General features: G+C 37.8%; 1 protein-coding gene across 9 annotated transcripts in view; it reads right to left on the bottom strand.

The window, feature by feature from the left end:
* IQCH (IQ motif containing H) overlaps positions 1-13,849 on the bottom strand; it is a 255,305-nt gene that overhangs the window by 135,660 nt on the left and 105,796 nt on the right. For all 9 annotated transcript variants that reach the window (XM_023220769.2, XM_023220766.2, XM_023220767.2 and 6 more), the window contains 2 exons: positions 3,314-3,390; positions 879-917 (listed from right to left, as the gene is read on the bottom strand). Coding sequence is in view for 5 of the 9 variants with exons in the window: in XM_023220766.2 (XP_023076534.1) it covers positions 879-917; positions 3,314-3,390 (116 nt within the window). In the remaining 4 variants the exon portion in view is untranslated. The remainder of the gene's footprint in view (positions 1-878; positions 918-3,313; positions 3,391-13,849) is intronic.

The following is a 13,849-nucleotide window of genomic DNA, read 5'->3' as shown; positions in this document are numbered from 1 at the left end:
GCGGGCTCTTTTTCCTTGAAAGCAGATGCCTAAGATCCCCATGAAATTCTTACTGATAAGAATATCACCAAGAAAGGGAGGCCTAGAAGATGCTCTTAATAATGGACCAATGAGTTATGATAACAAGTACTTTTCCAAAACACTTTCACACACATTAACGCATCTGATCCTTGCAGCAACCCTATGTGAAGGAAGGTATTGTACTCATTTGTCAGAGGAGGAAAGTGAAGAGCAGAGAAGTAAAGTGACTTGCTCAAAGGAGAATCCGGTGCATTCCTACTTCAAGTTCAGGACTTTTATTACCCATGCATGGCCTTCTGGAATGTTCCTTGCTGGCATGTACTTGCCATGTTGTGGGGGCTATTTCATTTTTCCAATATTTTTGTTACCTTAGTTGTTAGGATTAGCTTAACTCCAAATCCCATCTGTACTACAGCATACACACAATATGCTGCATGTGTGTGTGCATCCTATATGCATGCACACATACAAGCACATGCTGGGGGACAACTGCATTTATTTTTCACATTTTATTTCTTTTTAAGTGTACTTTTAAAAGATGAAAATCTGTGATTGAGGTTGAAGATTGATGTGATTCAGCCAAATTTTAAGGATGCTAAGTCATTTGTTTGGACTGAAGCCTGAGAAGTAATTCAGTTCCAAAAGAAGGCAAAAAAGGTTTTTCACTTTAAATGAACCATGTTTTTAAAAAATTTTTTTTCCTGAAACCATGATCTAATTTCTTTTATAAAAGAAGCACGAACTTTTGTTGCCATCTTCAGCTGTCAAGCAAGTCGCCCATACTTTTGCCCTGCAGCAAAAGGAAGGGACATCAGGTGACAGACCCTAAATTTCAACTAGTCACACAAATTACAGACCTTCCTATCATGATGTCCTCTTGGCCTTCTGCTTTTCCCCTACAATGAAGAATGAGACACAGTTTAAATCAAAACGACTCTCATGGGCAATTTTACAAAACAGATAGAAGGCTCAGGGCCTCAACCCTTTCCCCACTTTCCCTGCTGGGTCAGCCTGTTCTCTCTTTCCACGCAGGCAGGAGGTAATAATTAGAAAGACCTTTCCCACACTGACAACGATGCTCTGTTTGCCAAGCCCCGTTTGCTTTGAAGAGTTTGACTAAGCAAATATTTACAAAAACAACTATAATCAGATGCCAAGTCCCACTTCTAGGGGACACTAGTGTGGCACCACACTGCTTTGTGGTGGAGTCTGATCAAAGGTGTGTACTGGCTCTGTCACGAGGCGTGGCACACTGAAGTCCTTCTTCTTCCTTTTAACTTCCATTCCCAGGACACTTCCCACAAAATATATGAAAAATTACATTTACCATTGAAGAGTCAGTTTAGAAATGCTGTACCAATCTCAGACCACAGGAAAAAGTCATTAAATATTACTGTTTCCAGCAGTTGGGGAGAGCTTTGTGAAGTCAATAGAGGAAATTAAAGCCAGGGCTCATTAGCATTCAGAAAATATGTTATTATTTAAAACTGTTTTTTCGAGGTAAACCATTTACTGGCTAAAACCTAGTCATAATATTTGTATTACCTGTAGATCTGTTATCTATAAAACTGTGGGACCTGAGCACTCCAACAGGGTGAGAATCAAAACAGGTGCCTCCGCCTGTTCCTATTATGCACATTAGCCCATGGCCTTCTCACAGCCTGTTAAACAGCTGAATTTGAAACAATAATGGTGCAGGCCAAACACTCGCCTGAAGGCCTGTCTGTCTTGGGATTTGGCCATTTACATTGATTTTCTTTACTCACATTTTTCATGAAACACAAATATTTGCCATGGCAACTGGGGTGTCACATGACATGCTGCTACATAAATAGCCTGGAAATCTCTTAAGGGGACACAGCCCACTAGTGCTGAAAATACAGTAAAACCTCTTGATGATTTCAGTATTGAAAGATGAAAGTCTGAGAAGAGCAGGTAGCAGTCTAGGATTAATTTCTCCTGTGTCACTCTTCAATTTCTCCTTTTTTCTTATAAGAGCAGCTGAAAACATGACCACTTTCCACATAAGGGAAGCCAGAAAAAGACAGTGCCAGCTGTCTTCTTTCTGTGGTGAAAAGTTTCAAAAATCACAAGTCTATCTGCAGCCCAGAAACATAAGAAAGCAAGGTACAAAAGTCCGGCACATTGAAACTTGGGGAATCTCCATAAGAATGAATTAGATCGTACTGTGAGGAGTTAATGTTAAAGAATACAGAATTTGGCCCAGTGTGGTGGCTCATGCCCACAAACCCAGCATTTTGGGAGGCCGAGGCAGGTGGACCACTTGAGGCCAGGAGTTCGAGACTAGCCTGGCCAACATAGAGAAACCCTGTCTTCACTAAAAATACAAAAAATTAGCCGGGAGTGGTGGTAAATGCCTGTAATCCCAGCTACTAAGGATGCTGAGGCATGAGAATCGCTTGAATCTGGGAGCCAGAGGTTGCAGTGAGCCGAGATTGCGCCAGCCTGGGTGACAGAGCAAGACTCCATCTCAAAAAAAAAAAAAAAAGGAAGAAAGAAAAGGAAGTGCCACATGATGGTTAAAAAAAAAAAAAAAAGGCCAGGCGTGGTGGCTCATGCCTATAATCCCAGCACTTTGGGAGGCCAAGGCAGATGGGTCACTTCAGGTCAGGAATTCGAGACCAGCCTGGCCAACATGGTGAAACCCCTGTCTCCACTAAAAATACAAAAATTTGCCGGGCATGATGGTGGGCACCTGTAATCTCAGCTTCCTGGGAGTCTGAGACATGAGAATCACTTGAACCCGGGAGGCAGAGGTTGCAGTGAGTTGACATCGTGCCACTGCACTCCAGCCTGGGCGACAGAGTGAGACTCTGTCTCGAAATAATAATAATAATAATAATGCAGAATTCTTTCCCCTGCTTCATTAAGGTATTCTATGTTTGGAGATCTTGCCTTTTTAAACTGTATTTAAAGACAAATGAAATACAGTAGAACCTCACAATAAGATATCCTATACCACACAAATTTGGACACAAAGCAATAGCTACTGGACACCTGACCAGTTAGTATTAGAAGTTGACCCAGTCATTTAGTTAATCTTGCAATGATGCAACATGATTGAATTTTTTAGACCCCACCAATAACATTATGCTAGAGTTGACTTGTACAATTCCCCTTTTGAAAGTCAAATGCATACCAGCAACAGCTGAAATAGCACTTATTTCTAGGTTGAAGGTACAACTCAATAACATATGTAAATCACCAAAAATCTCACAGAAAATGTTGTAAATAAGAACAATTTTCTTTCTGTAGTGAGGAATATGAATACCTTTGATCTGTGTTTCTTGGGAAAGAACTTCACCTCTGCTGGAGATGGCAGTGGTTCCCGAGGTACAGTGAAAGTGGCTGTGGATGAAGACGGTACATGTTATCTTTTCCAGAAGAAGAGGCTGAGTCACTGGTTGGATGCTATTGGGTTTGTACCTTGAAAGTCAAATGGCTCTGTCACCCACTGTGCACTCACTACCTTTCTTTCTGTATTCATTCAGTGAAACAGCTATGATCACTGACTTCAAAAGGAAGCCAAGAGCATGGGAGGGCAACAGTTCTATTAGAATATAAGGTCAGCCCGCCTTATGCAAACTGCCTAGATAAAAGGGCAAATTTTAAAAGCAGGTACATTTCAAAAGCAGGCAAATTAGACAGTAATATCTGTCTTACAGAATGCTTTGTTAGAAGATTTCTTTAAATAGCCAGATTCCCAGGTTCATGTAAAAGGTGACTTAGCATAGCTACATATGGACTATTCTATTGTGTAAAAAAAAAAAGATTCTAAAAAACTTAAATGACTGAGGGAAGTGATACAAGTGAAAAGCACCATAAAGATTATTTTTGAAATTAGTTAAGTCTATAAGCAGCAACTTTTAGAGAACACACCTAGTCCGTGGTTGAGGAAGAATGGGCCCACATGCTAGACAATGCTGTCTCAGTCACATCTCTCCTACTGCCTGGCAGCAAACCTGACTGCCCTTTACCAAAAGCCCAAGTCTGACATTCTCAGGGGAGAAAAATCCTTATACTACTCTTCCCAAGAAAGAGAACAAATAATTTATTTAAATGGTTAATTGAATAAAAGAAGTGAGGCTTCTTTCAGCTCAATTCCTTCAGCTCAACCCCCTTTTCTGTCAGTTTTCTATAACAACAATCTTAGAAGGAATTGACAGATATTGATCAAAAACAGCACACTAGTAAAGGATATCAATACATAATTTAGAATCTCACTTTGAGGACTTGGTTCTCTTAGACTGCCTCAACTGAGCTGCAAGGAATATCTTCAGCTCTTTTTTTAAAAGTAGGAAAAACTGCAGAGCCTTTTCAGTGAAACTCACCTTCACAAAAGGGATTTATCTGTTGCATTTGACCAACTCATTTTTATACTCCTCTGGTTTCCCTGGCTTTCGGCAAGCTTCCCTGTGACTTGAAGTCCTCACTCTCCCCTGGCCAGTAGTGTATGAAGACCCCATTTTAAGGCTATAGTTTTTGCCTTCAGTTCTATGCTCTCCTTCCCTGGTGTCCACTTTGGAGTTTGCTCTCCCACTTCTGAAGGTAAGTCCACATCCTGTGTTCAGCCTGCTTTGAATCCACAGATTCACCAGTAAAATTTGTTATTCCTGTTGTCTGCAGACTCAGCACAATTTTTGTTTAGCTTTCAGGTTCTTCAGACAAGTGAGATTTATGGCTAAATTCCCATGTTCAAACAAAATAGCAGCTGAGAAATTTTCAAGTGGGCATAACTTTTAAAGGATTTTAGTAAAATTTTAATATAATTTGGTAGGATAAAGATCTCAAGGATAAGTAATTTCACATGGCTAATCCACAGTTAATGATATCAATAAGAATTTTCTTAGTTGTCTGCGGAAATGCTATCACTAAATTATAATTTCTTGTAGCCTTGGATTTTATGAGACACATGCATTTGAAGAATGTGTCTGCATGTTTACAAAACTGTATCCTAATGCACTGCCTATTTTGCTACTCAATTTCCTTGCTGGAAAAATCTGTTTGGTAAATTTTGCCAGAGTTAATGTAGAGGAAAAAATCCTTGTCTTTCTGGACAAACTTGTATGCTTCTGTGGTAGTTATTACTATATATTTTGAGACGGAGTCTTGCTCTGTCGCCTGGGCTGGAGTGCAGTGGCACAATCTCGGCTCACTGCAAGCTCTACCCCTTGGGTTCAAGCCATTCTCCTGCCTCAGCCTCCCGAGTAGCTGGGACTACAGGCGCCCGCCACCACGCCCGGCTAATTTTTTTGTTGTATTTTTTGGTAGAGACGGGGTTTCACCGTGTTAGACAGGATGGTCTCAATCTCCTGACCTTGTGATCCGCCTGCCTTGGTCTCACAAAGTGCTGGTATTACAGGTATGAGCCACTGCGCCCAGCCAGTTATTACTAATTTCAGAGCCCCAGTTTTTTCAGAGTAACAATATGCCCAACTCCTAGCATTGTCAGATTAGAAAAAAAATTGTTTTTAAAAGAACATGCAGTTAAATTTTAACAAGATAAACACTAAATAAGTTTTTAGTATGCCTCAAATATTAAATATATATACTTAAATCCAACAAAGAAGAACAGAATTTCCATGAATGGATTAGAATAAGCATAACATCATTCTAAGTATTTATTTAGTATAAGTATGTCTATAATCCTAATGTTAGCTCTAACCCTATCCCTGGACATCCACTTTCCCAGCCTTTCTTGTAGCTAACAGTGAGCAGTGAAATGTAAGGGAAAGTTCACCCCAAGGCTTCTGGGAAGACACTGACACCACTGTTTTCCCCTTGATCTGGCCTGGAATGTGTATGTAAGGCCCAGGGCTGCAGAAACCATCTTATGGCCATGAGGTGGCAAGCATGAGGATGAAATCGAACCAAAGAGGGTAAAGTAGAAAGAACAGGGCTAATATCCAGAACCTACAAAGAACTGAAACAAATTTACAAGAAAAAAGCAAACAACCCCATCAAAAAGTAGGCAAAGGATATGAACAGACACTTCTCAAAAGAGGACATTCATACAGCCAACAGACACATGAACAAATGCTCATCATCACTCGCCATCAGGGAAATGCAAATCAAAACCACAATGAGATACCATCTCACACCAGTTAGAATGGCAATCATTAAAAAAATCAGGAAACAACAGGTGCTGGAGAGGATGTGGAGAAATAGGAACACTTTTACACTATTGGTGAACTGTAAACTAGTTCAACCATTGTGGAAAACGGTGTGGCAATTCCTCAAGGATCTAGAACTAGAAATACCATTTGACCCAGCCATCCCATTACTGGGTATATACCCAAAGGATTATAAACCACGCTGCTATAAAAACACATGCACACGTATGTTTATTGCAGCACTATTCACAATAGCAAAGACTTGGAATCAACCCAAATGTCCATCAGTGACAGACTGGATTAAGAAAATGTGGCACATATACACCATGGAATACTATGCAGCCATAAAAAAGGATGAGTTTGTGTCCTTTGTAGGGACATGGATGCAGCTAGAAACCATCATTCTCAGCAAACTATTGGAAGAACAGAAAACCAAACACCGCACGTTCTCACTCATAGGTGGGAATTGAACAATGAGATCACTTGGACACAGGAAGGGGAATATCACACACCGGGGCCTATTGTGGGGAGGGGACAGGGAGGAAGGATAGCATTAGGAGATATACCTAATGTAAATGATGAGTTAATGGGTGCAGCACACCAACATGGCACATGTATACGTATGTAACAAACCTGCACGTTGTGCACATGTACCCTAGAACTTAAAGTATAATAATAAAAACAAAACAAAACAAAACAAACAAACAAAAAAGAAAGAACACCATGACAACCCTGCTGATCAATACCACCATCCTTAGGCTCCTCACTTCCCAATTTCTTGCGTATGAGACAAACTCCTCATTGTTTAGGCCACTGGTAGTTTTCTGATATTTACAATTATATGCATTCCTGACTGGTACTACCTGTTCCCTTCTCTTCCTCCTTCCCTCTTCTCTTCCTTCCATACTTTGTCTTATTGCATATGCTAGGACCTCAGTACAAAAAATGGTGGCAACAATGATCATCCTTGACTTGTCTCTGCTTTTAATGGAGAAATAGAAAAGGAATGCTACAAAAGTTTCCCTACTAGGAGTATTTTTTGCTCTAGGGCTTTGGTTGATAACAACAATCAGGTTGTTATCAAAATTCTCTTCTATTCTACTCCATCCAGAGGATTTTCCCTTATCATTAATGTTGAATAGTATTGAATGATTTTTTTTTCCTTTGGTATATATTGAGATCATGAGGTTTTTTCTTTTTAAATATGTTAATATGGTGAATTATATTGCTAAATATTTCTGATGTTGAACTTTCCTTACATTTTTCCTTGATTATGATGAACACTTTAATGTTTATTTAGAATTTTTGCCTCTATGTTCCTAAATAAGATTGATCTATGTATATTTTTTCTTGTACTGTGCTTTTTCAATTTTGGTAGCAAAGTTATGATAGCTCCATAAAATCAGTTTACAAGCTTTTCCTCTGTTTTTTTCCCCTATGGAATAGTATAAAAAGAATTAATTGACCTGTTAAGGTTGGCAAAACTTGCCTATAAAAGGCCTGAGGCCTTCTCCCCTCTGGCATATTAGAGTATGTGAGTGTGTGTGTGTCTGTGTGTGTGTGTTTAAAAGACAGAGATTTTTGACTACCAATTCAGATTATCTAATGATATTGTTTTAAGTTTGTCATTTTTTCTGAAGTTATTTTTGGTAGTTTACATTTTTCTAGGATATTTTTCATTTCATATTTCAAAATGTATTGGCATAAAGTTACCATACTATGATTTTTAAAGATTCTACTGTATCTATAGTTAGCGAACTTTTTTCATTTTAATAGTGTTGACTTGTGCCTTCTATTTTTCCTCTCTTTATCATTATTGTCAGAGATCTGCCTGTTTTATGTTATTTTAAAGAAGCCAATTTTTGACTGGGCGCAGTGGCTCACGCCTGTAATACCAGCATTTTGGGAGGGCAAGGTGGGCGGATTGCCTGAGTTCAGGAGTTTGAGACCACCCTGGGCAACATGGTAAAACCCTCTCTCTACTAAAATACAAAAAAATTAGCCAGGCGTGGTGGCACGCACCTGTAGTCCTGGCTACTCAGGAGGCTGAGGCACGAGAATAGCTTGAGCCCTGAAGGCAGAAATTGCAGTTAGCTGAGATTGTGCCACTGCACTCCAGCTTGGGCTACAGAGTGAGACTCTGTCTCAAAATAAATAAATAAATAAATAAATAATAATAACAAAAAGAAGCCAATTTTTAATTCTTTTGGGTCATTTTTGTTTTTACTTCTTAATGTCTGCTTTTATTTTCATTATTTCCTTTCATTTTTTTTCTAGTTTACTGCTTTTTTTTTCTGTCTTCTTGTGTTTAATTAGGCTTAGGTCACTTATTATCAATTGCTCTTTTTTTTTTTTTTTTTTTGAGACGGAGTCTCACTGTCACTCAGGCTGGATTGCAGTGGCATGATCTCGGCTCACTACAATCTCCGCCTCCAGGGTTCAAGTGATTCTCCTGCCTCAGCCTCCTGAGTAGCTGGGATTACAGGTGTGCACCACCACACCTGGCTAATTTTTGTATTTTTAGTAGAGATGGGGTTTTACCAGTTTGGTCAGGCTGGTCTTGAACTCTTGACCTCGTGATCTGCCCGCCTCAGCCTCCCAAAGTACTGGGATGTTCTTGTTTTCTATTAAATGCATATAAATAATGGATGAGATTGCTAAGAAGTGATGAAAGACATTCGTCTACAGATTCGAATCCCAATAAATACAAAGCAGGATAAATAAAAAGACCTATATGCCTAGATGCATCACAATGAACCTGTAGAACACCAAAGATAAAAAGAACTGATTTCAGCTAGAGAGGAAACAAAAGACAAATTGTTTTCATCCACAATTTTAGCCACTATTTACCACTGACTCCTCAATAGTCCACAGGCTCCTCAATAGCAGATATAATTGCTAGAAAACAATGAAATAATATATTGAATGTGCTGACAAGATAACTTTCAAAAGTCAGGACATAAACACATTTTGAGGCAAATAAAAGTTGACAGAGTTTACCACCAGTAGAAACAGGCTTGTACTAGTAGAAATTTAAAGAATATAATATAGGGAGCTGGAAATGAATGCAGTATTGAAAGTCTGAGATGCAAGAACGAATGAAGAGCAAAGACAGTGACAAATCTGTTGGCTAATATAACAAATATTGATTACATAAAAAACATTAACAATAATGTCTTGTGGGATATTTTTTAGAAGATACAACTAAAATACATAAGAAAAATAGATCCTACATCAGGAGGGAGATGGAGTTAAAATGTTCTGAGGTTTTTATATTGTTAAAGGAAAAAGTACAGATATTTATTAACTTTAGACTTTGATAAGTAATATATGCATGTGAAAATAACAAGCTAATCACAATAAGAATAGAAAAGGAATGTATCAATTCCAAAATAATAGAGGAATAAAAGTATAATGAGGAAAATAATCTATTCAAAAGAAGACAATAAAGGAAAGAAAATGAAATAGCAACAAAACAGGGCAGGGCACAAACAGAAATAGACTAGATGGAAGAAGTACATCAAAATATATTAGTAATTAGAATAACTGTAAATGCAGTAAATGCTAAATGGATAATGATGGTCAGAATGAATTTTTTAAAATTCAGCTATATACTATTTATAAAAGACAGACTTAAAACATATGGCTACAGAAAGATTAAAAGTTAAAAAAATGAGAAAAGATATACCAGGTTAACAATAACCAAAAGGAAGCTGAAGTGGCTATATTAACAGACAAAAAGCTATTTATGCTAAAAAGCAATTATAGAGATAATGAAGGACAATGTGCAATGACAAAAATTCTTATTTACTAGGAAGATATAATAACTATAGTAAGAGTTGGCAAGGATGTGAATTCACAGAGTATCTTACACACTGAAGGTAGAAATGTAAATTGATGCAATGACTTTAAAAGACAATTTGGCATTACTTCCTAAAGTTGAATGTTCACCTACCCCATGACCTATTCCACTCCTATTGACCAAGAAAAATACTTGTGCATACTCAGTAGGAAACGTGAAAGAATGCATGGCAGCACTGTTCACAATACCAAAGGCTGAAATCAACCCAGAAGTTCATCAGCAGAAGACTGGATAAATTAACTATGGTCTATTCAAACTATCATCTTCAGCAAACTAACACAGAAACAGAAAACCAAACACTGCATGTTCTCACTCATAAGTGGGAGCTGAACAACGAGAACACAAGGACATAGGGAGGGGAACATCACACATCAGGGCCTGTTGGGGGGTTGGGGGAAGCAGGAAGGAGAGCATTAGGACAAATAACTAATGCATGCGGATCTTAAAACCTAAATGATGGGTTGATAGGTGCAGCAAACCACCATGGCACAAGTATACCTACGTAACAAACCTGCATGTTCAGCACATGTATCTCAGAACTTAAAGTAAAATAAATGAACAAACAAAAAAATGGAATATTCTACAGCAGCCAAAAGAGATGAATTCAGTGATGTGTAGCATATCTACTTCAAGACTCTAATTCAGTATTTCAAGGAGGGCCCTGGCATCTCTAGTTTGATGCATACAGGCCATCTCCTTAGAACTCCACTTCTCCAGCTTTGTGTACAGCTCCCTATGCTTTCCTTTCATGTCAAGAAGGTGTCCCTCCCCCAATATTCTTTCTAAAAGTCAGACTTACTGAGTTACTACTTACATATAGTAAAATTCACCCTTTTTAGTATAGTTTTATGAGTTTTGGCAAATGTGTAAGTCATATAACCATCACCACAATCAAGATATAAAACAATTCCAGGCCGGGCGCAGTGGTTAACACCTGTAATCCCAGCACGTTGGGAAGCTGAGGCAGGAGGATCATGAAGTCAGGAGATTGAGACTATCCTGGCCAACATGGCAAAACTCCATCTCTACTAAAAATACAAAAAATTAGCCGGGTGTGGTGGCGGGCATCTGTAGTCCCAGCTACTTGGGAGGCTGAGGCAGGAGAATTGCTTGAACCTGGGAGGCGGAGGTTGTAGTGAGCCGAGATCGCGCCACTGCACTCCAACCTGGGCGAAAGAGCAACACTCCATTCTCAAACAAACAAACAAACAAAAAACAATTCCAATACCTGCCAAAATTCCTGCATGCCCCTTTACCATCAACTACTCTCTCCATCCCCAGGCAACCCTTGATCTGTTTTCTGTCTTCATTGTTTCATTTTCTAGAAATGTCATGTAAACAGAATCATATAGTGTGTAGCCTGTTGAGTTTGGCTTCTCTCACTTTGCATAATGCATTTGGGATTCATCTTTATTGTTGCATGTATCAGCAATTAGATCCTTTTTAGAGCAAGTTTTACTCCATTGTATGGATGTACTTCAATTCATCAGCTGAGAGACATCTAAGTGGTTTCCAGTTTCTGGTGATTATGAATAAAGCAACATTCATATATTACAAACATTCATATACAGGTTTTTGTGTAAATATGTTTTCATTTCTCTTGGGCAAATAGATAACTAGGAGTGAGAGTGCTGGGTCATACAGTAAATACATGTTTAACTTTATAAATAACTGCCAAACTGTTCTCCAAAGTATACCATTTTGCATCGCCACCAGCAAGGAATGAGAGTTGCAATTGTTCCATATCCTCATGTAGTGGTATCCCATTGTGGTTTTAATTTGCATTTTCCTAATGACTAATGATGTTAAGCATGCTTTCACGTATCTATTTACTATCCATATATCTCCTTTGGTAAAGTGTCTGTTCAAATCCTTTGTCTGTTATTGGGTTGCTTGTTTTCTTATTACTGAGTTTTAAAAGTTCTTTATATGTTCTGGATAAAAATACATGATCAGTTATTGTTTTAAAATATTAACTCTCAATCTATAGTTTTTCCTTTTCTTTTTTTTTTTTAAGATGGAGTCTCGCTCTTGTTACCCACGCTGGAGCAATGGCAAAATCTCAGCTCACTGCAACCTCTGCCTCCTGGATTCAAGCCTCAGCCTCCCGAGCAGCTGGGATTATAGGCACCCACCACCTGGCTAATTTTTGTTTTTTTAGTAGAGATGGGGTTTCACCATGTTGGCCAGGCTGGTCTCAAACTCCTGACCTCAAGTGATCCACCCACCTTGGCCTCCCAAAGTGGTGGGATTACAGGTGTGAGCCACTGTGCCTGGCCAATCTATAGCTTTTCTTTTCATTTTCTTAACACGGTGTTTCAAAGAGTAGAAGTGTTTACTTTTGAGGAAGTCCAATGTATCCATTGTTTCATTTTATGGATTTTGCCTTTGGTGTGGGAACGCAAAAAATTTTCCCCTTTGTTTTTTCCAAAAGTTTTATAGTTTACGCTGTATATTTAATTTTATAAACCATTTTGGGTTAATTTTTGTACATGGTACAAGGAATGGGTTGAGGTTCTTTTTTTCCCTTTTATATAAATGTCCAGTTGTTCCAGCACAATTTGTTGAAAAAATTATGCCTTCTCCATTGAGTTGCCCTTGCATCTTTGTCAAAAATGAATTGACCAAGTATGCATGGTTCTATTTCTGTACTCTTTATTCTGTTCTATTGATCTCTGTGTTTATCCTTTTGCCAATACCACACAGTCCTGATTACTGTAGCTTTATATTAACTCAGGTAACAGGAGTCTTCCAATGCTGTTTTCCTCTTTCAAAATTGTACTAACTATTGTAGCTCCTTGGCCTTTCCACAAACTTTAGAATCAGCTTTTCAATATCTACAACAAATCTTACTGAGATCCTGATTGGGACTGCATTGAATTTATAGATCAATTTGGGGAAAATTAATTATAAAAATACTGAGTCTTCTAATCTATGAACATGGCTAATCTTCCTAATTTATTTAGGTCTTCTTTTACTTTTTTTCATTAGTGTTTTATAGCATCCAGCATCCGTATGTTGCAAATATTTGTTAGCTTTATACCTAAGTATTTAATTGTTGGTGTTATGTTAATAGTATTTTTTTAATATTAAATTTCCAATTGTTCATTTCTAACAAATTGAAATTCAATTTATTTTTGTATGTTAATCTTGTGACCTCAAACCTTGCTGAACTCCCTTATTAGTTCTACTAGCTTTTGTGTGTGTGTGTGTATGTGTGTGTGTGATGGCTTCTTTGAGAGTTTCTATGTAGTAATTGTGCTCTTTGCAAAGAGAGTTTTATTTCTTCCTTTCCAATCTGCATGTCTTTTGTTTCTTTTTCTTACCTCACTGCATTGGCTAGGAACTTCAGTACAATGTTGAATAGAAGTGGAGAGTGCATAACCATGTCTTGTTCCTGATCTTAGGTGAAAAGCATTCATTCAAACACTATTATGATAGTTGTAGACATCTTTTATCTGTTTGAGGAAGTTCCCTTGTATTCTTAATTTTCTTAGGGTTTTTGGTACAAATGGATGTTGATTTATTTTAATTGAGATGGTTATATAGTTTTTCTTCTTCAGTCTATTCATATGGTGACTTATAATGATTGATATTTAAATGTTCAGACAGCCTTGCATTCCTAGGATAAATCCCACATGGTCATGATGTAATATGTATAAAATACATCATCTCTCTCTCTATATAAAAATATATATAAATACATATATCTATATATAAATATATATAAATATAAATATATATATAGAGAGAGAGAGAGCGCACATACTAGATTCAATTTGCTATATTTTGTGAAGGATTTTTGCATCTTTTTTTTTTTTTTTTTTTTTTT

Source organism: Piliocolobus tephrosceles, chromosome 6, assembly GCF_002776525.5.
Source record: "Piliocolobus tephrosceles isolate RC106 chromosome 6, ASM277652v3, whole genome shotgun sequence".
NCBI classification, from domain to species: domain Eukaryota; kingdom Metazoa; phylum Chordata; class Mammalia; order Primates; family Cercopithecidae; genus Piliocolobus; species Piliocolobus tephrosceles.
The sequence above is the reverse complement of the archived record's forward strand: the minus strand, read 5'-3'. Positions and strand labels throughout refer to the sequence as shown.